Genomic DNA, 23,944 nt, shown 5'->3' with positions numbered 1-23,944 from the left:
GGTTCTGCTTTCTGAATATGATGCAAACCACAACAAATACATTATGAATATTGTCTAAAAACAAAAAAACAAAACGAACGTCATCTGAAAAAGCAAACTAAATATCATCGAAACTAAAATGCAGACCGCGACACTTTGATGAAATTGTTTGGATAAATATGTAATCCACATTTGTTTTTTTTAATTATTTAGTAGATTGGATGGATGAGTAGTGTTAGTTATGAGATTATATTATCTGTATAATATACAATAATAATATAATATATATAGCAGTATTTCATAGTTGCTTTAGGGTTGTGGTTCTGCTGTCTCAATATGATGCAAACCACAATAATTCAATTATGAGTATTGTCTAAAAAAAAGGAATGTTATCTGAAAAAGCAAACTAAATATAATCAAAACTAAAATGCGGACCACGACACTTTGATGAAATTGTTTGGATAAATATGGAATCTGCATTTGTTTTTTTACATTTTTTAGTAGATTGGATGGATTAGTAGTGTTAGTTATATTATGTTATCTATATAATATACAATAATAATATAATATATATATAGCACTTTTTCACAATCGCTTTAGGGTTGTGGTTCTGATTTCTCAATATGATGCAAACCACAAAAATTAAATTATGAATATTGTCTCACAAAAAAACCCGAATGTCATCTGAAAAAGCAAACTGAAACTAAATCGCAGACCATGACACGTTGATGAAATTGTTTGGATAAATATGTAATATATATTTACTTATTTTATTTTTTAGTAGATTTGTAGTGTTGTTATATTATACTAATATCTATATATAATATTATATAATACTATAATATATATATATATAAGTAATAATAATCTACTAATATTAGTTGGAATAGATTAGCATTTTTATTTTTTGTAGTTTTTAATTTTTTAGGATTTCACAATATTGCTAATTGCTCAATTGGTACACCCCCCACCCCCAACAAACACAAAACACAAATGTGTGTACGTCAAGGAAAAATATGTCTTTTATTCATGATGCTTTCGATCAGACGTGAACATATTTATGTAACATTCTTGGGACATTGTTAAAACACATGCAACAATAGAGCGTCTAACAATGGCAAAATGCCCGAATAAAGCAAGTTAAAGTGCTCGTATCACCAATATTTGACATATTCCACATGGATGAATCTAAAATATATGAAGAAAAAGAGATGATTATAGTGTTTCTGCATTCTTGTTATAAAGTTGTTAACAGAAATCTTCACAATGTTGTCCATTGCGTAAATAACTTCTATTTATCACCGCATCATCCACAAAAACTTCCATAGTTTTACGTATGCATGAACGTGTCTTAGTATGACGGTTAGAATGTTGCTCTCACTCAGGCGCTTCCTGCAGGAATATGAAGAAAACATACGACTGGCCTACGTGTTTATGTTTTTTTTTTTTTTTTTTTATGCCTTTTGTTGTTCAGTCCTTTAGCGGTCGACGGTCACCTGCCGACGCTCGCCGCCATGAACGGGAGCAGAGCGGCCGCGAGAGGACTGGCGAGACGCGACGCTGACCCGCACTCCATGGCATTTTCCTGAGGGAACACGTCCAACATACGGGATGACATCACCCTCATTGACGCCGCCATCTTGGAAGACCCAAAATGAAAATACCTCGGGGTGGAAAGGATGACACGATTCGGGCTTCTTCCTGTCCTTCTGAAACTTCAGTCTGTCGCACTTGAGGGATTCGTTATGTTCGCTGCGGTCAAGGTCACAGCGTTTCTGCGTGTTCGCGCGCTCAACCTCAATTCTCCGCGTGCGGTACGTCGTAAAGGATATACATGATCTCGATGGGATCCATGGTCACCGGCGGAGCGTTGCTGCAGTCGCACTTGTTGTCCACGACAACCATGAACAGGTTGCTGCTCGGAATCTGCTGTATGACGAAGGACCTGCGGCCAAAACAAAACAGAGATGATATGATATCATGTCGGCGGTATGATGGTGGCTCATTCGAGTCCTTATTAATAGTAAATATCAGTTTGGTACCTGACACAGCCGTCGCATTCGATGTTTCCGGTGGTCTCTTTGATGGTGCGCTCGGAGACGAAGGCGGGATATTCTGTGTCGCAGGGCACCATTGTGCTCTTCCCCCGAGATCTCTGAGCTGTCACGGAGCACCCGCAAAAAAGAAAAAAAAAATCAAAGTCAGAGAAACGCGTTCTGACACTTGAAGCTATTTGAACACAAATGGTGGCGCAACACATGTGGACAGATTACAATACTGACAGGCACATATTCTTAAAACCCTCCAAAAAAATGTTGTCATATTATTGCAGCAGGCTGAGGTATTGTGACCGTCACCGTGTTTTTTATTTTGTTTTATTTACTGAGCTGATGAAGGTGCCTAATAGTGACCCGAGTCCATATGCTGCTGAAGACCAATTATCAGTTGTTACCTTTAACGGAAAGGTCGACATTCCACCAGCTGTACAGGTTAAATTCCAGCAGAAAACTGAAAAGAAAACCACAACAGTATATTTGAGTGTTTTAATATGAGGTGCAAATACATTATGATGTATCGTTATGAACGTGTGTGTGTGTTGAGGTTTAACAAATACAATAATTCTCTATTTGAAGTAATTCAGCTACTACGCGTCACTGAATATTAGAACAATTATTCCAAATTCCGTAAATTTCCGGCCTACAAGCCACAAGTTTTGTCACATGCTTTCAACATTGCGGTTTATCCGGTGATGCGGCTAATTTGTGCATTTTTTTTCTAACGGCCACAAGGGGCCACTCAAGCGGAAAAGGTAAGAATGAGACCGGTGGAATATATGTGCCGAGGAAGTGACTTTTACTGGCCCTGTTAGCACTGCGCTAGTGGTGTGCTAGCGTGTTGCTGCTGTGTTACTGGCACGTCTCAGTGATATTTACCAGTAAGTTTTATTTTAACCGGCCCTCTTAGTGCTAGCATTAGCGTTCGCGCTAGCGTTAAACTCTTTCTGTGTCCCATCTGAGTGTGCTTTTGTTGCGTACCCTTTTCGTTTAAAAGCAACCCTCGGTCCATTTTACAACACACAACTGTACATTGGCTAATGGACACTTTTATCCGTTCGATTCTTACATGACGAGCTCGGTCAGGAGCCACTTGACGACGGTGAAAGGCTGCAGGGGAAAAACACAAGGATAAAAGTTCTTGTCACGACTGCGTGAGCCCTCCGTGACGAACGTTTTCTCTTCAGTACTACACTTACATCCGACAAAGTGCGCGCGCTGTCGCTGCTCCCGGCAAACTCCCTGCAGACGGCCTGGTAGTCGTACAGCGTCATCCTGCGGCGATAAACGCGAAGGGCGTCAGAAGTGGAACCACGACACACGTCGGTGTATTAGACGTACAGCGTGTAATGTGGCGGTAGGCGCGAGACCTTTTGAACGAGCCCATCTGCAGAAGTTTGTTCATGACGGCACCTTCCACCTCGCCGAAAAAGAGCCCTGTCTGGGAGACGAGATGAGTCAAAGAAAGAAACGCGCACAGTGGATGATTCCACATCGTGTACTCACAAAATAAGAACAACAGTTGGACATGCAAAGTGCTCCAATTTATTTTTGATTCCGCTCTTGTACTGCATGTCATCAGCTTGCGTACATGTCCCGTAATTTCCGGCCTACAAGTCGCGACTTTTTTCACACGCCGCAAGGGGGCACTCGAGCGGAAAAGGTAAGTGTGAGACCGGTGGAATATATGTGCCGAGGGAGTGACTTTTACCGGTCCGGCTGCGCGAGGGTGTTACTGCCGTGTCTCAGTGATTTTTACCGTTTTTTTTTTTTTGTTTTTTTTTTCCAAAACCGGCCCTGTTAGTGCAACGCTGTTAGCGTTAAACTGTGTCCCGTCTTTCTTTGCAAAAATCTTGTATTTCAATGACAGTTTCAATGTGGGCACTTGCAGCTTACGGTACCTAACGCCGAGCCGCGTGACAGCGGATGCTTTTTGAAGTAGTCACCAGTTGGCGCTACTTACTGAATTCTTAACTTCCAAAAGTCAACATGCTTGTCTGTCAAAACCTGCACGTACGAAAAGATTACCTGTGAGTGCTCCTCCGTGACAAGAATGAAGCCATTGTTGTCAATGAGGTAACAGTTGACGTCCTGGCAAAATAGAGACTCTTTTTTTTTTAGCGAATCAAAAAGGCTTCAAGATGATCAAAACGGGTTGATTGTTCTTACCTCGCTATCGCAGCTGATGCTACATTTTCCGTCCAGAGCCGTACACTGCGCGCATAAGAGAGTTAGATTTTTCTCACGCAAATATGTACCGTGGCTCAAATAAAGGTCGACAAACTTATGAGTGACTTTCGTAACGAATGGTGCAGTTCTTTAGACTACCTGTCTACAGGCGGTCCAGAACTTCCTTTGAAAGAACTCGAGCTTCATCTGAAGTCCTACAGCTGAATACAAAAACATAAAAGAATGAATTTCTACCACACTCAACCAAAATATAATAATAGCTCATATGATGTTGGTCATGACACGGAAGATGAATTGAAAAACATCACCTGCAACAATTGGTGATTTTCTGTCGTCGAGGAGTTGAATTGCCGTGCTTGCCAAAACGACACTCTTATTCTCCAGAGCTAGGAAGGAGGTAGACGAGAATAAATAAATATTTACTGGTACAGTATAGAAGTGGGACGGCGGTGCAGCTGGAACAGTTATTCAGACCCGGTTCAATCCCAGACCTTCCTATGTGGAGTTTGCATGTTCTCCCCGTGTGCCTGCGTGGGCTTTCTCCGGGCACTCCGCTTTCCTCCCACATCCCCAAAAACATGCGACATTAATTGGACACTCTAAATTGCCCTGAGGTGTGATTGTGAGTGTGGCCGTTTGTCTGTATGTGCCCTGCGATTGGCTGGCAACCGGTTCAGGGTCTACCCCGCCTCCTGCCCGTCGACAGCTGGGATAGGCTCCGGCGACCCCCGTGAGGATAAGCGGCAATGAAAATGGATGGATGGTACAGTATTTAAGGCGGCCCGGTAAATGACTGGTTAGCACATCTGTCTCCCAGCTCTAAGGACCTGGGTTTAAATTCCAGCTCAACTGTGTGGCGTTTGCATGTTCTCCCTGTGCCTGGGTGGCTACCCTGCCTTTTTCCCAGCTGGGATAGGCTCCAGAGCACCCACGAACCTAGTGAGCATGAGCAGTACAGCAAATGCACTGTACTCTATAATCATTCCGATTCAGTGAGCATTTTTTTCTAACGCTAGATGGCGGTATTTACTTGCTGCATTACTCAGTTGGACAGAACACGTATGCAGCACTATGAGATCATTCACTAGTGCGCAGATGAGTTTGACAAATAAATATGAAATATTGAATCACAACTACAAGACTTTATGTAAGCATGTCCCCCACGTGAATGCGATACAAGCCAAAAAGAGACATCATTTGTTATTTAAATACTTCTCTAGCGGTGACTTTGAGATTGAATTTCGGCAATCAAGATACTGTATTGGTGGCACGGTGGCTCAGATGGTAAAGCGTTGGCTTCACATTTCTGAGGAACCGGGTTCAATCCTGGTCACGCCTGTGTGGAGTTTGCATGTTCTCCCCGTGCCTGCGTGGGTTTTCTCCGGGCACTCTCGTTTCCTCCCACATCCCCAAAACATGCAACATTAATTGGGCATCTAAATTGTCCCCAGGTGTGATTGTGAGTGCGACTGTTTGTCTCGATGTGCCCTGCGATTGGTTGGCGACCAATTCAGGGTGTAGCCCGCCTCCTGCCCGTTGACAGCTGCGATAGGGTCCAGCACTCCCCGCGACCCCCGTGAGGATAAGCGGCCAAGAAAATGGATGGATGGAAGATACTGTATTGCAAAAATGAATGAACGACTTGTATTGAGGAGAAAATGAAGTGGAACATCGTTTACGAGTGGTTGCTACTTCTGGCTCGCAATGCTACGGTTCTTGGTTTGAATCTTGGTTGTATCTTTCCCGCGTCAAGTTTGCGACCTTCTTCTCGTGCTTTCATCCTTTTTTCGCTTGACTTTCTTCCTCACACGTTCCCAAAATATACATTTTAGGTTCATCTAAAAATCTAAACTCCTTCTAAGTTTGAACGTGAATGTTTGTCTATATTGTGGTTGACTGGCGACCAGTCCAGTGTGTCTGGGCCTCATTACACCCACGATCCCAGCGAAGGGCCGGTGCTATGGAAAATGAACGAATCAGTGAGAGAGTGGAATATTGATCAAGGAAAAATGTATGACATTTCCAGATGAGAATTACTGGTCGCATCTTTCCATATAAAGGTAAAAATAAAGGACTTTTCCATTTAGTTGGACATGTCAGACCTGTTCTCAATTTCTTATATCATAAGAGTGACACTCATATGTTCCAAAATAGTACATAGATCAGGATATAGTAGATATATGGAGGACACCATTTATTAAACGGGAGCTTTTGTGTTTGTGTGGCGCCCACCTGTGCTGAAGGGGATGGAGTAGACAAATGTGCCCGGGACCTGCTCCGCAGCTCTCTTGTACCACAGGGGAAAGTGATCGGCATTAAACACGCCCTCCTTGTCCTCGGCTGTCAGGAAATCTCTGAGGAGGCACACACAACGGACTGACGTGGCGAGGAGGAGAGGATGATGTTTATCAAGAGCAATCGGCGCCTCGCCTCGAGCTGCAAACTGCGACAAGTGTCGTACTGAGCGGCGGCACTCACTGATTGGAGAGCTGATCAGCAGCTACAAACAGGTTAGTTCTCGACAGGCCGGTGCGCGTGCCCAGGAAGGCGATCTCGACGCCTTTGTCTGAGTTCCTGGTTGTATTTTTTTTTTTTTTCCAGAAGAGAGAAACAGCGTCACATACTCACATTTTTATTCATCATTTTACACAGATCACAGAAACGTGGAGGGTATTCAATACAACCGAGCAGACCGGAGAACATTATTGTGTCGCTGTGGATTGAAAAAAAAAAAAGTTTGTTTTCATTTTATTGGAAAAGGCAAAATATCGTAGCTCTAGTTTTTGGATCCCCGTTACCAATCAAACTGCAAAGGTCCCCACTACACTCATTTCCTTCATGGCAAGTGACTGAAAAACAATATAATTCTCTTACCATGCATTCACATTGGGCTTAATAGAGTGTTGGACCTTTTTGGTAAACAATCTGCAGTCTCACTGGTCCTATAGAGCTCGTGCATGTGACGTTACAGTTTTCACGCCGCCATGCTGCCGGTCAAACAGAGCTGCTCGACACTGAACCGGAAGAGAATATTTACATTACCCGAGACCTGTTGTGCTGTTGGTTGTCACAGATATTCAAAGAGATCATTCTATGGAATAGCAGCTGAAAAGACAAGAAAATATCGATGGATTTCGGCAATTAAACGTGATGGATGGTGCCCAACCAAAATACACACACGCCGGTGTAGCGATTGCTTCATCTCAGGTAGGAATTATTCTTCTCAATCTCAAATTACCAAAAAGTATTTGCAATGCCAAATTGGCTCATTTGAGAACAATGCGTGTCAAAAAAACAACAACTGTCTGGCAGAGGTTTACGGAGGTTAACTGTGACCGCAATCAACAACTCTTTTTTTTTCAATCATAGTTAATGAATGCGACTTTTTGCAAAACCAGGGGTCATTTATTTAAATATTAGTATTTGTATTGAATAGGAGCTGAAAAGATGGATGGATTCCGGCAAAGATTAACGTGTCCACAAGCCGTCAAAACCTATGTATTCCTGATGAGAACAGATCCAGCAACAAAGTATTCGTATGCGTCCAGACTTTTAAACGCTTTCAAACTTTTCCGTGTAAATCTCGATGACTTACTCACCAGATCCATGTGTAGATCCAGTTGTCCAAGACAAGCAGAAGAAAATTAACAGTCTAATTTCTTATTGGGAAAACATCGATTTCATGTCCTCTATGCCGAGTTTATCTCATTTGTCCACGTACCGTCGTTTATTTTCACCTTCGAAATGTCTGACGGTATCGGACAGGACTCTGGGCGTGGTGCTACAAGACATATTTCCGTGTCGTCTCCAACCGACTTAGAATTGAGCGATGCTTAGCTTGACCGGCAATATGACGAGGTAAACAAAAGTCACGTGATTTTATGACATAGGTGCACGAGCTCTATACTGCATACAGTCAGCAGCACGTGTATGATGCAGCTTGGCACCATCTAGCTATAGAAAGCTGAAATCTGTCATGTGTACGGCAACATATGTTGCTTAAAACCTGTTTGTACCTTACACCCCTCACGGTGCCTTCACAGATGTGCAAGTTCGTGTTTCCCACAATGCCTCAGGCAAAAACGCCCTCCCATATAAGCACAGATGCATCAACCTGGTCACATTCTGGATGGGCTTTATTTCCCCTCCATTCGACAGCTAGACTGAAAAGAATTCTTACTCGGACTTGTTAAGAGCCAGTCCAGTCCAGTAGGCCTCGAGTGGAGCGGTTACAACAGCATCAAATAACACTTCCTTGATCAGCTCTCGGTCACCTGCGAAAGCAGTTTAGTATAAATCTTGTGTAATCATACAGATACCTTGGTTCACCTAATAAATCATCAGTGGTTTATAACCACATCCGTGTCTTACACTTAAGGTTTGGCCTGCGACCTGTCATGAAGAACTTAATAGCTTGAATCTGCGTCAGGTGCCGGTGCTCGTGTTCCTCCTCGGTGTTGCAATACGTCCTTCGCACCAAAACAAAGAAGCGTTGTTACATCACGGCCCGCAACGTACTTTGTGAACAAAGAGCCGTAACCTACATAACGCATGGGTGCCCGCTTCCCTAAACCGTGCATTGCATTACCATTCATCTGCCAGGGCGACATCTGGCTGTTCCAGATCACGGAGCCCTAAAATAAAAAAAAAATAAATAAAAATAATTAGTCAGTCGCGCTTCAGCTGTGTTAGTTCTGCTTATGTTGGGCAATAAAAAATTAGTGATGCTTTTGTTTTGATTGACAGTCAAAAACGAGTGCACAACATGTATAATTGTTGTGGTTTAGAGTTTGCACTGCATCATCATGAATTTACTTTGCTCTTCCTCAGAAGCTAAGAATGCAAACAAAACATCACAACAACCTGCAGAGTGGTTTTATAACGCTCCAAGCTCCAGTGAAGAAAATAAGTAAGAGAGACAAAATTTTACAACTCCACTTTTTGGTCATAATTCCCCTGACCGTGTTTGGAGGAAGACGAATGATGAAATCCATCCCAAGAACACCGTCCCTACTGTGAAGCATGGGGGTGGTAGTAGCATCATGCTTTGGGCGTGTTTTTCTGCACATGGGACAGGACGACTGAAGTGTATTAAGGAGAGGATGACTGCGGCCATGTACTAAGAGATTTTGGGGAACAACCTCTTTCCCTCATTCAACGCATCGAAGATTGGTCGTGGCTGGGTCTTTCGACATGACAATGACCCGAAGCAAACAGCCAGGAAAACCAAGGACTGGCTCCGGAAGAAGCATATTAAGGGTCTGGCCAGTCTCCAGACTTAAACCCAATAGAAAATCTTTGGAGGGAGCTGAAACTCCGTGTTTCTCAGAGACAGCCCAGAAACCTGTCTGATCTAGAGAAGATCTGTGTGGAGGACTGGGCCAAAATCCCTCCTGCGGTGTGTGCAAATCTGGTGAACAAGTACAGGAAACCTCTGTAATTGCAAACAAAGGCTACCGTACCAAATATTAACATTGGTTTTCTCAGCTGTATCACACAAACAAATCATTAAAAAAAAAAATCATACATTGTGATTTTTGGATTTTTCTTTTTAGATGATCTCTCTCACAGTGGACTAGCACCTACGATGACAATTTCAGACCCCTCCATGATTTCGAAGTGGGAGAACTTGCAGGGTGGTCAAATACTTATTTTCTTCACTGTATAACCACAACCGCAAACGGCATGTTATTATCTTGTCAAGTAGAAATTTACGATCCTTTTTACCTTTTTCAACTGACACGTTTCCTCTGAAGAAGTACTTGCCGTGGCCTCTGGAAAGAGCGACTCCGACACTGTCAAAAACACACACACGCGTGGATTTATGTCCTTTGTGCCATTCCAGCTCGTATGAAGTCATTTGAGGGTAGGATAAAACCCCTCCCCCACCTGAACGGAGTCCCTTTAATATCAGTGTAGTAATAGTCGTTGTGCATCTTCAACACGCGCCTCTGGAACAACGGATACAGGTTGAGCTCCACTTAGGAAGCGCTTTCATCTGATAATAGAACATGACTTATGATTCATCTGCTCGCTCACCCCTCTATCTACCGTCTTCTTCACCTCCATGGAGAAGGTTCCGGTCCTCCTGTTCACCATGGCGTTGCGGAGCTTAAAGATAAAAGCACACAACGTGGCGCACTGAGAAAGCTTTTTTCGGACGCGATCGCCGCTTTCCCTCCGTAAATCAAAACGCTCTCGTACAATGTCGTCTTTGTCCTCCCACTCCACCTCGGAGAGATCCACGCTGCTGTAGTTGGGCTTTCTCCTCTTCTGACCCTCCTGATACTGCACAGAGTGAACACAATGAACGAAATTAATATAGATATATATATTTTAGAATGATGACAAATGGTATCCCATGTCTAGAATGTATACAGCTGTCGCAATATTGTCAAAAGATGAACTGATAAGGAATTATAAAACGCCTTTTGTAATTCACTGGTGAATTGAGGACTGATTCCTACGTATGAAACAATGATACAGGCCTTGTGCTGGATAATTATTGAACGCATCATCTGTGAAATGAACACTGTCAGGTGAATGAAAAATAATTAATACGACTGATAGGGAGTTCACGGCTAAATAACTACATGAATGCATTAAATGGAGCGTGTCAAATCCCGTTACTTAACAGTCAATGACAACAATCACGGGACAGTTTGGAGCCACAAAGAGACAAGAAGAAGAGCAGAGATGAACGCACGTACACACACGCACACACAGTTGCACAGAGAGGAATAGCACTAGTAACACCGGCACACACAGATCCACTAGCAAAGCCGTAGCCCCTGAGGGCCCGTTGGCCTTGGGGCGAGCGGCTGTGGTCTCTGCCAGTGAGTGTTAAGTTACCTCTGGAAACCTCAGGCCAGCCAGCCCTATGAGTGGCCTTTATCCCTGCATGCATACATCAAAGGAAAAGGTGGGGATTACAGATCATACATGCTCATTTCGCCTCCTGACCACATTACCACATTTACAGTGAGGAAAATAAGTATTTGAACACCCTGCTATATTGCAAGTTCTCCCAATTAGAAATCACGGAGGGGTCTGAAATTTTCATCGTAGGTGCATGTCCACTGTGAGAGAGATGATCTAAAAAGAAAAATCCAGAAATCAGAATGTATGATTTTAGAAATATTTGTGTGAAACAGCTGCAGATAAGTATTTAAACACCTGTCTATCAGATCGAATTCTGAGCCTCAAAGACTTCTTAGTCCGCCTTTAAAAGTCCTCCACCTCCACTCCATGTATTATGCTAAATCAGATGCACCTATGTGAGGTTGTTTGCTGCATAAAGACACCCATCCAACCCCATACAATCAGCTAGACTCAAACTTGTACCAAAAGGGAACTTTTTGGTCATAATTCCACTAACCGTGTTTGGAGGAAGACGAATGATGAGTTCCATCCCAAGAACACCATCCCTACTGTGAAGCATGTGGGTGGTAGCATCATGCTTTGGGGGTGCTTTTCTGCACATGGGACAGGAGTGGCTCCGTAAGAACCATATCTAGGTTCTGATGTGGCCTAGCCAGTCTCCAGACCTAAACCCAATAGAACATCTTTGAAAGGAAGCTGAAACTCTGTGTTTCTCAGCGACAGCCCAGAAACCAGTCTAATCTAGAGAAGATCTGTATGGAGGAGTGGGCCAAAATCCCTCCTGCAGTGTGTGCCAATCTGGTGAACAAGTACAGGAAACATCTGTAATTGCAAACAAAGGCTTCTGTACCAAATATTAACAATGGTTTTCTCAGGTGTTCAAATACTTATTCACAGCTGTATCACACAAATAAATTGTTAAAAAAAATCATACATTGTGATTTCTGGATTTTTTTTTTTAGATGATCTCTCTCACAGTGTACATGCACCCACGATGAATATTTCAGACCCCTCCACGATTCCTAAGTGGGAGAACTTGCAATATAACAGGGTGTTCACATACATATTTTTTTCACTGTAACTCTGTGTGCCCTCGCCAACGGGGGCTATGTATACAAAAACAAAGAGGGTCAAGTCAGGCAACGATGTGATAATAGTTTTGGAAAGAACCTTACCAAAGGCCTGAGGTCCGGATGCGTCAGGATGTAGCCATTGTTTGTGATGGCAAACGCATACCCGTGGATCCCTAACTAGAGACGAGAAGACGTAAACGGTTCAAAATGTGTTTTTTTGTATTTGCATTTTAACCTCATTATTTGACTTTATCAGGAGTAGAAGATAGTACCATATGTTTGGGAATGAGCTTCATCAGCTCCTGCAGTGGGATGTCTGTTCCGACGACCCCCAACAGAATACCCTGATTCTTCTGCATGAGAGCATCCGAAACGCACGCACACACGTTTAGACAAAAGCAGGAAGGGGGCAGATGCACTGAGTGCGGTCGCTCACCGTCTCATTCTTAGTACTGAAGACTGGCATGGCTACAGTGGTCATCAGACTTGGTCCTGCTTTGTCATTTAACTGGAAACAAAAGAACAAAAGGAACTTTTTTTCATTTCAACTCATTTAACTTTTCTTTACGATTCACAGTACGTTCACCGAGTTTCTCAGTAAAACAACCAAGAAATATACAGTAAATTCCACAAAACAGGCATATGAAGGTATGCGAATCCAAGTGTCAACATTTTCGATTTTCCCAGAGGTCCATTGTAGTTGTAGTTTTATTCCTTAAAATTTTGCCACAGTAGCTTCAGAGTTAACAAATAAACAAAGAATAGTGGATATGCGGGGGAAACACATAAAACCTCTCTACGCTAAGGCAAAGAAAATAGATTTCCCGATCCAAGCTGTTTAATTGTGGACTTTAGGATATGAACCACCACGTTCAGGCATAGAAAACAGGTGACCGCCCACTACAGGACGAATTCTGATTCTGACACGAACAAAAGACGAAACATATCAGCAAGGCAGTCTGCTACTCAGCTGTGAGCGTGTGTGGGTGTGACTGGTTTTTACAGTATTTGTGCACATGCATTGACATGAAGCAAACGAGCTAAAAATTGCGTGTGTACCATCCGATGTGACAAAGAATGGTGGGTTCGAAGATTCATTTGCTGGAAGAGGAAACTGGGATGCTTTGGTCAACGCGTGTGCGCGCACACACACACACACACACACACACACACACACACACAACTCCAGTGTCACTTTTATTATGGGCTTCAGCTGATAAAATGCAATGGTCCAAAAATGATGAATGGTCTGTCCAAGGCAGAGATAAAGGAGCATACGCATTCCAGTTTCGCATCCCCCTACCTGTAAGTTTGGGTATGTGTGTCTGGTCTTCATGCTCAAATACAGCATTTGTAAGTACAGTAAACACTTTTTGTGTGCTCTTGCAATGGAATATCCAATCATGACTGTTTAAAAAAGGCTGGAAAGTAAGAAGGTATTCAATCTCAAAAGTAATTTTGCACCATTTCTCTTTAAGATGACCACTTTAAGTTTAATTCTATGCCCCCTTCAGTAATCTGAAGAGGTAAACTACCGTAATTTCCGGCCTACAAGCCGTGACTTTTTTCACACGGTTTCAACCCTGTGGTGATGTGGCGCTAGCGTGAGCGCACCTGGTTAAAAGCCTGGGTACACAGCGAGCGTTTAATGCTCGGTTCTGTGTACCGAGGCTTATAACCAGGTGCACTCCGTAAAATGGGAATTACGGTACTTAAATAACTGATGCAACATTCTATCAGGCTTTACGTGACTATAAGATGAATTGTATATATTTACCTTGTATGCCTGGGAAAGCTGTTGAAAGAAAAACAACAAAAGAGTGTTTAATTAATTCAAATTTGCACATTTTTTACTGAACGCAGCTGTGCACTGGGAGTGACGCCACACAACTTAATCGAGCTAGTAATGAAGAATCACTCCAGCGACATGTAAACAAACAAATGAGGTACATGTTGTTTCAAGTTTTAGATTTTCTTAGGTACTTTGGTGATTAGTTGTTGGACTCTGTTAAGTTTGACATTTTTTATATTTAATATCCTTTTTAGAGATTCTGGACTCCTGCCTCCCCTCCCTGCTTGGGTCCTTCACATTTTTGTCTTGTCCTCCTTGTCTTCACAAGGAGCCCCAATTGTGTCAAAAACATTTTAAAAAATACATTTGAAAAGAAAATTGTTTTTTCTCTCTTTTAATAATAAAAGGAGGAAATAGGCGAATTGGAAATAGTTGGGCCAAACTGCAAATATGCAAGGGTCCACTGTGTTATGTTAGTCATTTTTTTTTCTTTGTAAATGTCATATTGCAAGCACTGAGGAAAACAAACACAAACTTAAGAGGCGGACTTACTGCACTATCCACGTAAGCCTCGGTCCACACGGTGTCATGTTCATGGTCAATAACTTTGGGACGACTCATGACGTGCAGATACTTCATCACATTCTCTTGAACATCCGCTAATGTGGAAATCTGACTGAAATATCCTGAAATTAAAAAAAAAAACACACATGGGCTACAATGGAAAGAAATGTCCATCCATCCCTTTGCTCTAGCCGCTTATCCTCACAACCACACCTAAAGGCAATTTAGAGTTTCCAATTAATGTTGCATGTTTTTTTGGATCTGGGAGGAAACCGCAGTGCCCGGAGAAAACCCACGCAGGCACGGGGAGAACATACAAACTCCACACAGGCAGGTCCGGGATTGAACCCGGGACCTCAGAAATTGTGAGGCCAAAGCTTTCCAGCTGAGTCACCGTCCCACCGGAAACAACTAAAACACACGTTGCCTTATAATGTCAACTCGACACAGGTGACATTTGATTTACTATATTTTAATAGAAAAGTCTGATTGTCATACAGTAGTGAGGTAGCTATGGATTTTACCCCAACCTCACCCCCTTTTTGCAATTTTTTTTCTTTTTTTTTTTTAGTCAGTGACTTTGGTGACCACAGGGTCAAGTGAGAAGTCAGGAGGGAGAAACTCTGACAGGAAGAAGGATAAGAGCAGATTGACCTCTGACACCCCCAAGAGCCACTTCATTGCCTCTTGGCAGAAAGATTCGGAGAGTGCCCACAAATGCGCTCACACGCAAAGAAACCCACGTTTATGGTGAAACCCAACAGATACCCAACTATAATAGATTGACCACATTCTCCATAAAACAGCAATACTGCGTTTATCAAGAAGTCAAACCTTTGTTGGCGCACGCCATCCATTTCAGGTTATCTGCAAAGGCAGACTCCCGTCCGATCAGGTAGGGGAATATGCGCACCTGCGCGCAAGAAACACCTCGGTCAACAGTTTTAAAGACGAAGTGAAGTCAGGCTTTCTGTAAACCGTAAAATGAGAGGCGGCTTGTGCACAACTTTATTATTGGATACTCATAACCGTAAAGTGGCGAAATTGTTCCGTTTTGAATGAAGCCGTAACGTCTTTCATTTGGCATGTTATGCAGTCAAAATCTTTTCTTATCCTCGGGCACTGAGCACGAGGGCACGTTCCGCTGTCCTTTTCAAGCACACTGCGTGACTTTGCCAATGCGGCACGGCTCATTGGGCCCAGATGCTTTGCTAAGCATAAAGCTTATAGAAAACCAAATGGCCGCCGAATAAAAGCCCTGAGGGTGTGCGAAGGGGTTGGGGGGGGGGCGTGGGACGCCCAGCCTCGTTCGACCCCGAGCGCTGCCAAACATCGCCGACACACATATGCTCGACAGGAATGAAGAGAGGCCCCCTGAGCTCCTGTTTTCATTGCTCTTTGAATTGCAGCGCCAACAATTTCATTTCATTAAACCCGACGTGGAAAGCCCGTTAGAAGTGTTGGGGGGGGCTGGGGGGGGGACGACGAGACCCTTGGAGAATTTGCTGCACTGCCCTTGAAAGCAGTTAATTTCCCATACTTTATTCCTCAAGGGAATAATACTGCACTGCAATGCACGGAACACTAAAAAAAAACATTTATTTCACATGAGAGATATGAATAAAGTTGATAAAAGAAACCGATTCCCCAGATGTGAAACGTTGAACTCCAGCTGCCGTATAGTATTAAAATGTACATTCGTCATTGTTATTTATGTGCCGAGCAAAAATAAATGTGATGTGTGAGCCATTTCACCTTTCTTTCTGGCCAGTTGTACTTCTCAAAAACATCGTCATACATTTCAGTCGCCCCGTCGGTCACAAGCATTACGGCTTGGTTGCACACACTCCCGTGGCCCGTCTGATTGAACTGCAGTTAAAAGGAATACAAATCACACGTCACTGTTGTTAGTTACACATTAAACGAGCGGAGCCAGCCGACACCGCACTGTAAATGTTGTTGAATTGGCAGCTGTGGAGCCAACGGTCAATAAAGTACTGCTAACGTGCTAGTTATTAGACCTAAATAACACACTGCTCTTCATTCTGAATTCTGCGGAAGATGCACTGCGGTAATTAAGTGGTTTATTGACCTGTAACCGCCGAGAGGCCACACAAGCGGATTGGCCCATAAATTACACTGCCACACATTCATTTATTCATTCATTATTCCAAATACAATCGTTGCATTCAACTGAAGAGAATAAACAACTTTAGCGCATGACTTTCTGGTTGGGCAAAGAGTCAGACTGCGGAAACAGTTCATGATGGAGCAACAAATATGACACAAGACACTAACTGGACAAGCCAAAAGGAAAGTATGAAGAACATTTGCCATTTATTCATCCATCCATCCATTTTCTTAGCCGCTTATCCTCACAAGGGTCGCGGGGAGTGCTGGAGCCTATCCTAGCTGTCAAAGGGCAGAAGGCAGGGTACTCGCTGAACAGGTCGCCAGCCAATCGCAGGGCACATTGAGACAAACAGCCGCACTCACAATCACACCTCGGGGGGAATTTAGAGTGTCCAATCACTGGAATGCATGTTTTTGGGATGTGGGAGGAGACCGGAGTGCCCGGAGGAAACTCACGCAGGCACGGGGAGAACATGCAAACTCCACACAGGCGGGTCCAGGATCGAACCCAGGACCTCAGAACTGTGACGCCAACGATTTCCAGCTGAACAACCATGCTGCCCATTTGCCATTTAAATAAACATAAAGATAAACCACTATCCAAAACTCATACATGATGTTGTTTTCAGTTTCAAATCAATGTAGAATAGTAACATAGACTTAATTGAATGTAAACGGTAATGCAATGCAGTGTTTGACAAATACTTTCAGTCACTATGTTATCGACAGGAATTATGAACAAATTTACATAAAAGAAGAAATCATCACATATAAGATCTTTTGGAAACTATACCCTAAAAAATATGTTTTTTGGTGTTGGTTTAGCTATTTTAAAATCAATGTACAGTACATTCTGGATATGGACTCTATTATTACAAAAGTGCCGTAAGAATGGGTAAATATAAATTCTACTGACAACATGATCAGTTACAGTATTGATTACATTGATCACATGTTCCAGAATTGCTGCTCATCAGTCCTTAAATCGACTTGCCGGAGAGCTCAATTTGTTCACATTCCCAACAGCAGTACATTATATTCTACAAATGTAACTTAAGAGCTCCTAGAATGATGCAGTGCAGGTGTACACATGGCAAAACACAAGCATAAAAATACACAAATTGTTAAATGCACACCTATCCTGACAGTGCTCATCAAACCTACAACCAATATATGTGTACATTTTTTTTACATCTTGCTCCTGTACTATATATACTCTTAATTCAATTGTTGTCATGGAACGGTAAAGTCATATTAGATGGCACTCCTTAAGAGGCCTATAATTTTAGTTTAGCATTTTTGCATTCTTCTTTTTATGAAAATCATTTCTTTTAATTTGATCGATGTAGTAGTTCATGTGCTGCTAAAAATATATGATAGCTGCTGCCCAATGTATAACAGAAATAATCTGCCATACTTTTTGGCTCTGTTACCGTTTACACACGATCATTACACACCCTCACACTTCACCTGCAGTTTGATGTCTTTACTTGAGCGTCACCACTGAGCAGGGCGGCGTTTTTTGTGCTGCCCACCTAATTATCATATTAATTGCACAACTGCAATTAATCTGACTATCGCGACGGTAAATACTGCGCCGCTTCAGCCTCACCGCTACTCGCCTGAAAGCGGCGCGATAAAAAACCTGCGACGTGGCTCCTGCCCCTTATCGTCTTTGTCTTCCAATCAGGCATGATATGAATCGTTGCCATTAATTAGGCCCATTAATCACGTTTCACAAAAGATGTGTCTGTGCTTAGAGGAGGCAAGTGGGGATAGCGCTGATGTAATTCGACAGGCCTTGTCCTTGTTTTACCACTTTGATTATATTTATGCTCATCGATGTGATACGTTACACTGTGTAAACAATTTAGGATTCCTTTCATGTGTCTCTGATAAAAAACATTTTTTTTTTTAAAGTTACATGAAGAGCATGGCAGACCAGCTGTGCTGCAACACTATAGTGCAGGGGTGGGGAACCTTTTTCCTTTCAGCCGACTGCTTCTTGCTGCGGTTGCAGAATCTCAATGGAAAATGATCCTGATATAAAGAACTCTGATACTAAATATAAAATCCTAGATTTATTGGGTTTTATAATAGCGTGCAGGTCAGATGAAATGCTTTTACAGTCTGTATGTGGCCAACGTGTAGGTACCCCAGCCCTGCCACAGAGCTCGTGCACGTGACGTCACCAATTTCACGGCGCCATATTGCCGGTCAAAGAGAGCTGCTCAACAGTGTGGGGGACATTGAACCGGAGGAGAATATTTACAATACCCGAGACCTGTTGTGCTGTTTGTTGTTACAACAGATGAGACAGATATTCAAAGAGGTCATTCTATGGAATACCAGCTGAAAAGACCAGAAAAGATTGATGGATTTCGGCAATTAAACGTGATGGATGGTGCCCAACCAAATACAGACGGCTGTGTAGCGATCGCTTCACTTCAGGTAGGAATTATTCTTCTCAATCTCAAATTACCAAAAAGTATTTAGAATGCCAAATTGGCTCATTTGAGAACAATGCGTAAAAAAAAAAAAAAAAAAAAGACAGGGAGTCGTCTCCAACGTACACGGAAACGTCTTGCGGCCACATGTTAATCTTCGGTAAACCTCTCACCGGCAGACTTTTTTGTTTTTTTTCTAATATGCATTGTTCTCAAATGAGTCCAATGCGCATTTAAAAAGAGAAAATAAACCGTCGGTCACACAGAGGTTTACTGAAGTTCAACGTGTGCCTGCAACGCGCTTCCGTGTACGGAGGCTGAAGCCTATCCCAGCGGTTTATTTTCTTTTTTTAAATATGCTTTGGACTCATTTGAGAACAATGCATATTTAAAAAAAAAACCTCCATCACAGAGAGGTTTACCGAAGATTAACGTGTGGCCACAAAACGCTTCGTGTCCAGAGGAGCTGAATCGCTGTCTTTTTATTTTCCAATCATAGTTAATGAATCTGAGTTTGTGGAAAAGCAGGGGTCATTTATTTTTAAATATTCGTATTTGTATTGAAAAAAATCGGAGTGGGTCCATCAATATGTTATTATATTATTCTTGATTGAGAACAGATCCAGCAACAAAGTATTTGTATGTGTCCAGACTTTTCTACGCTTTCAAACTTTTCCGTGTAAATCCTGAGGACTTACTCACCAGATCCATGGTTAGATCCAGTTGTCCAAGACAAGCAGAAACGGGGTAACAGTCCACTTTCTTATCAGCGAAAACATCGACTTCGGCATTAAATATGGGTCCTCTGTGGCAAGTGTCTCTCATTTTTCCACGTGCCTTCGTTTATTATCATCTTCTAAATGTTTAACGGTATCGGACAAAACTCTGGGTGTCGTATTTTTGCGTTGTCTCCAACCGACTTAGCATTGAAGAATGGTTTGATTTGATGACGCAGTTGCACGACCTCTATACAGTATGTTGTAAAATGAGTAAAACAACAAATGTGTTTTGGTCCTTTTTACAGTGCATTACTTTTCAAGATTAACTTTTCTGTTGGCGCCAAGTTCGGTAACAGAATCCTCATGAAAGCGACATTACTAGCGGACTGATGCAAAGATGCAAACTCTCTTAGAACTCACATCGTTTAGGATTGTGAACGCTTCAGTCAGCGCCTGGCCCAGAAGTCCAATCCTTTGGCAAAGAGCTTGTCCAGATGCTCACGGAAATGCTGGCAGAAAACAATCAGGCAAATCTTTCAGCTCATCCGTCGACTATTTTACAATCAGGACTTTGAGTTAAGCTCACATCTTTATTGGTTCTGTCCGCCCTCACCAGAGTGCCGTTCAAACAAGGCTCCACATAATGGATCTTCTGGTTATACTGCAAACACACAAACTCCATCCTGAGCCATAAAAAAAAAACAAACTGTGATGTATTTTGCGTCACTTACTGCGATAATGTTAAAGAAGTCATCATCTCCAAGTGTGTCTAAAATTGAGGAGACAGTTTGCCTGGCAATGGTCAATCTCAACCCTTTCATGCTTCCACTGACATCCACTAAGATGACAACATCTTTTGGTGAAGTTGCAGCCTGAATGTACCTGTTATATGGAAAATATTCACATATTTACCACATGTACGAGTGCTTTAAAACACACTATTGACATTTGATAATTCATGGTTGGTGTCTATTTCAAAAGAACCCAAAACAAAGTACCACTTCCTGTTCCTGCAGTCGAAGCCTATGACCCCATTTTCATCTGGATGCCACTTCACTCCTACCAAAAAAAAAAAAAAAAAAACTTTGTGATTTAACAATTGCAATAACAGTCTTCAATTCAGCATTCAGAGTCCTTTTCCGGATTACATTCTGACTTCGTCTGTATTGTTCTGATTGAATACGGCTGTGAACAAACTACACGTTTCACTCCATTGAGGTCTGATGACTTAGGATCTGGCAGCCCACCGCCTCTCGGTGCGCCCGCAGACCCTCGACGGCAAATGGTAATTAATTAGACTCAGTATGCGCGCATCCTCTCTGATGGTCTGTAAAATTACAACATTAGCCAAATTACCCTTTCAGCCATTTCACGTCGTTTGTTCTTATTCGTCTTTTGCACTAAAGGGTGACGGCTCCCTTGAGACCCTCCCGCACCAAACAAAACACACACACGCGCCACTCACCGGGGTACTGCCTGAAGAAACCCTTTGCGCTCCCGAAGTACTGCCATATGAGAGTGGGATCCCGTTCAAAATTGTCCACAAAGACCTTGTTCAGGGCTTCAGACCAGTAGACACCGTTCACTATGTCCGGATCTGAGGACATGAGGATGCGACAAGGGACACAAAGAAGTGAGAAAAAGAGACGTAAATGAAATGGAACCGAGCGCACTCTTGACCCGGTCCTTTATTGACCCACCCTGGAGGCCACACAAAGCCTTTGACTAAATCATGGCCTCTCCTCCTTCTGCGGACAAGCTGGCAACAGCCTCCCTTTATGCAGTGCAAACAAGACTTATGAGAAGTCCATTCCAGCCAAACAAAAGCAGCTCAGGAGTTACGCTTCTCTTTATTCTCCTGACTTTGTATTGATCCCCTTGTCATCGGCCTGTGAGAGCCTCCGGCATTTTTCACATGAATCACTTACGTACGTCTCCCCCTCATTTCCTCAGCTCAAGGTAAAACTCCCCGAGCTCCCTTTTGTCTCACCTTTATTATACATGTTGGTGGGCACCTGCACTACGCTGAGGCTCAGGTTGACTGACAGATTGTTGAAGTGGTCGTTTGGCTCCAGGATGAACTCTCCGCCCAGCTCCACGTTGTTGCCCTCGTTGTCCACTTCGTTGATCAGCACGGCGTTGAAGTACTCGTACTGAAGACAAGTATGGAAACAGGAATGTTAAAAACACTCGCAGTACTTTTAGCACATCTGCCTCATAGTTTGGAGGTTCTAGTTTTAAGCCTCATCTAAGGCCCGCTTTTGTGAAGTTTATTATCGTATTTCTACATCCCAGATTACCATAATTCACGGCCTACAGAGCGCACCTTGTTATAAACCTCAGCCAGTACATTTTTCAAGGAAATAGCTTTTGGTACATACATATGCCGCAGCTGTGTAAAAGCCGCAAGTGCCCACATTGAAACTCTCATTGAAACACAAGACATTTACAAAGAAAGACGGTACACAGTGAGTTTAACGGTAACACTAGCGCAGCGCTAACAGGGCCGGTTAAAAAAAAAAAAAACATACCAGTAAAAATCACTGAGACACTGCAGTAACACGCTAGCGCAGCGATAACAGGGTTGGACCGGTAAAAGTAACTTCCTCGGCACATATATTCCGCCGGTCTCACTCTTACCTTTTCCGCTCGAGTTCCCCCTTTATGGCGTTAGAAAAAATGCACAAATTAGTCGCATAACCACATACACCGCAGGGTTGAAAGAGTGTGAAAAAAGTCAGAGCTCATCGGCCGGAAATTACAGTAATTGAAGATTGGCCTAAAGTGTCAATGGGTTGAGACCTCGTTTCCAGGTACCACGCCTCCTGTCCGAAGTCAGCTGGACAAGTGCTATAGAAAATGACTGTGTTTAAGCTAGTAAAAACCTATATGTTCATTTGCTCCTCTATATATACATAATTGTCTGGAAGAGCAGAGGTATGAAAATAAATGTGACTATGTGAAAAAAAGCCACAACGATATTAGCCATAATAAATGAAAGACAAAAAATGGAAAAGGCCACAATTGTAGTTTCCTTTTCAAGGATTTCTTAAATTACACTTTCACTCCTAAAATCAGGCACTTGAATTTAGACATACCTGATTCCTCATTATCAGTATGGATGTGCTGTATATTAGAGGGCAGTAATTCCTTTTGCAGTGGTTAAGAAATCTAATTGTAGTCCTAATCTGGCATTGAAAATAGAAATATGACAACCACTGACAGGTCTTGCTTCCCTAAAGGGAAACAGTTAGTCGGTCCTGTCCTTCAGCGGTTGCTACTTCAGAAGACAGACAACCTCTTTCCTGCCTGAGTGGCCTCTTTGTGGCCTCCTGCACGGAGGCAGTATCAGCGAGTGGATGGAGGGGAGAGAAGAAAAGATGGGTGATGGAGTTTAGGCTTCACACTCAGGGGGGGGAAGGCTATGTGAGCAAAACCATCAAGCAGCTTGAGCCCATGACAGCTCATACCACGCCTGAGCGGCTCTCTGACGAGCCGCGGTGGGGAGGGAGGGCGCTTTCCGCAGAGGAATAGTGCATCCTCAGCAGAGTTGCTGTACAGCGGCCTGTTAAGCGTGAGGGTTATTACTGTATAGCGGGCCACGGGACGCTGCAGCTATGCTACACTGACTTTTACACCACTGCAGTCCGCTGTCGGCTTCATTGTAGAGAGCTACCCTCCAGCGCGGCGTGGTCAGGCCTTGCTGCAGAAGCAGGCTGCAAAGTACATTCACTACACTCAGATGCTTATCAGTCAAAACATAAAAATCTCATATGATGATTTCTACTACTAAATTATTGCATGATGATCACATATTTATTTATTTCAGTACCACAAAAAGAAAGAGGCTTTGATCTCATGTACTAAAATGTGGCTTCTACAAGGCAAAACGTTTAATTTAAAAATGTCCTGTACACATTATTAAGACTACTCAGTAATAAAAATGTCAACTTTAGCACGGGTGGTGTCTTACGTATGTTAACCTTTTACAAACTGAGAGCAAGTTTTTGGGTAATGATTATTGCCAAGAGGCCAGTTAAATACACACTTCTCGGATAAAATAAATAACTGCTACGATTACCTTTAATTATATGATATCCATCCCATCCAT

The 23,944-nt window shown here is 42.8% G+C and overlaps 1 protein-coding gene across 1 annotated transcript in view; it reads right to left on the bottom strand.

Annotated features, from left to right (window-relative positions):
• Window positions 1-983: 983 nt before the first annotated feature.
• Window positions 984-23,944, bottom strand: part of cacna2d3 (calcium channel, voltage dependent, alpha2/delta subunit 3) — a 33,846-nt gene continuing 10,885 nt past the window's right edge. The window contains 35 exon segments of the mRNA XM_061831575.1: window positions 984-1,564; window positions 1,644-1,726; window positions 1,812-1,924; window positions 2,022-2,139; window positions 2,432-2,487; window positions 3,103-3,143; window positions 3,233-3,308; window positions 3,404-3,474; window positions 4,062-4,124; window positions 4,203-4,247; window positions 4,362-4,423; window positions 4,532-4,609; window positions 6,456-6,577; window positions 6,702-6,797; window positions 8,404-8,497; window positions 8,595-8,692; window positions 8,812-8,857; window positions 9,951-10,018; window positions 10,113-10,174; window positions 10,263-10,334; window positions 10,428-10,511; window positions 12,281-12,355; window positions 12,451-12,531; window positions 12,615-12,686; window positions 13,956-13,973; window positions 14,523-14,656; window positions 15,369-15,447; window positions 16,290-16,403; window positions 20,254-20,303; window positions 20,306-20,342; window positions 20,420-20,494; window positions 20,565-20,715; window positions 20,832-20,892; window positions 21,299-21,430; window positions 21,824-21,986. Of these exon segments, the coding sequence (XP_061687559.1) occupies window positions 1,472-1,564; window positions 1,644-1,726; window positions 1,812-1,924; window positions 2,022-2,139; window positions 2,432-2,487; window positions 3,103-3,143; window positions 3,233-3,308; window positions 3,404-3,474; window positions 4,062-4,124; window positions 4,203-4,247; window positions 4,362-4,423; window positions 4,532-4,609; window positions 6,456-6,577; window positions 6,702-6,797; window positions 8,404-8,497; window positions 8,595-8,692; window positions 8,812-8,857; window positions 9,951-10,018; window positions 10,113-10,174; window positions 10,263-10,334; window positions 10,428-10,511; window positions 12,281-12,355; window positions 12,451-12,531; window positions 12,615-12,686; window positions 13,956-13,973; window positions 14,523-14,656; window positions 15,369-15,447; window positions 16,290-16,403; window positions 20,254-20,303; window positions 20,306-20,342; window positions 20,420-20,494; window positions 20,565-20,715; window positions 20,832-20,892; window positions 21,299-21,430; window positions 21,824-21,986 (2,883 nt within the window). The 3' untranslated portion in view covers window positions 984-1,471.

Source organism: Syngnathoides biaculeatus, chromosome 10, assembly GCF_019802595.1.
Source record: "Syngnathoides biaculeatus isolate LvHL_M chromosome 10, ASM1980259v1, whole genome shotgun sequence".
In the NCBI taxonomy this organism is placed as follows: Eukaryota; Metazoa; Chordata; class Actinopteri; order Syngnathiformes; family Syngnathidae; genus Syngnathoides; species Syngnathoides biaculeatus.
Note: the sequence above shows the minus strand (reverse complement) of the source record. Positions and strands in the feature narration are given on the sequence as shown.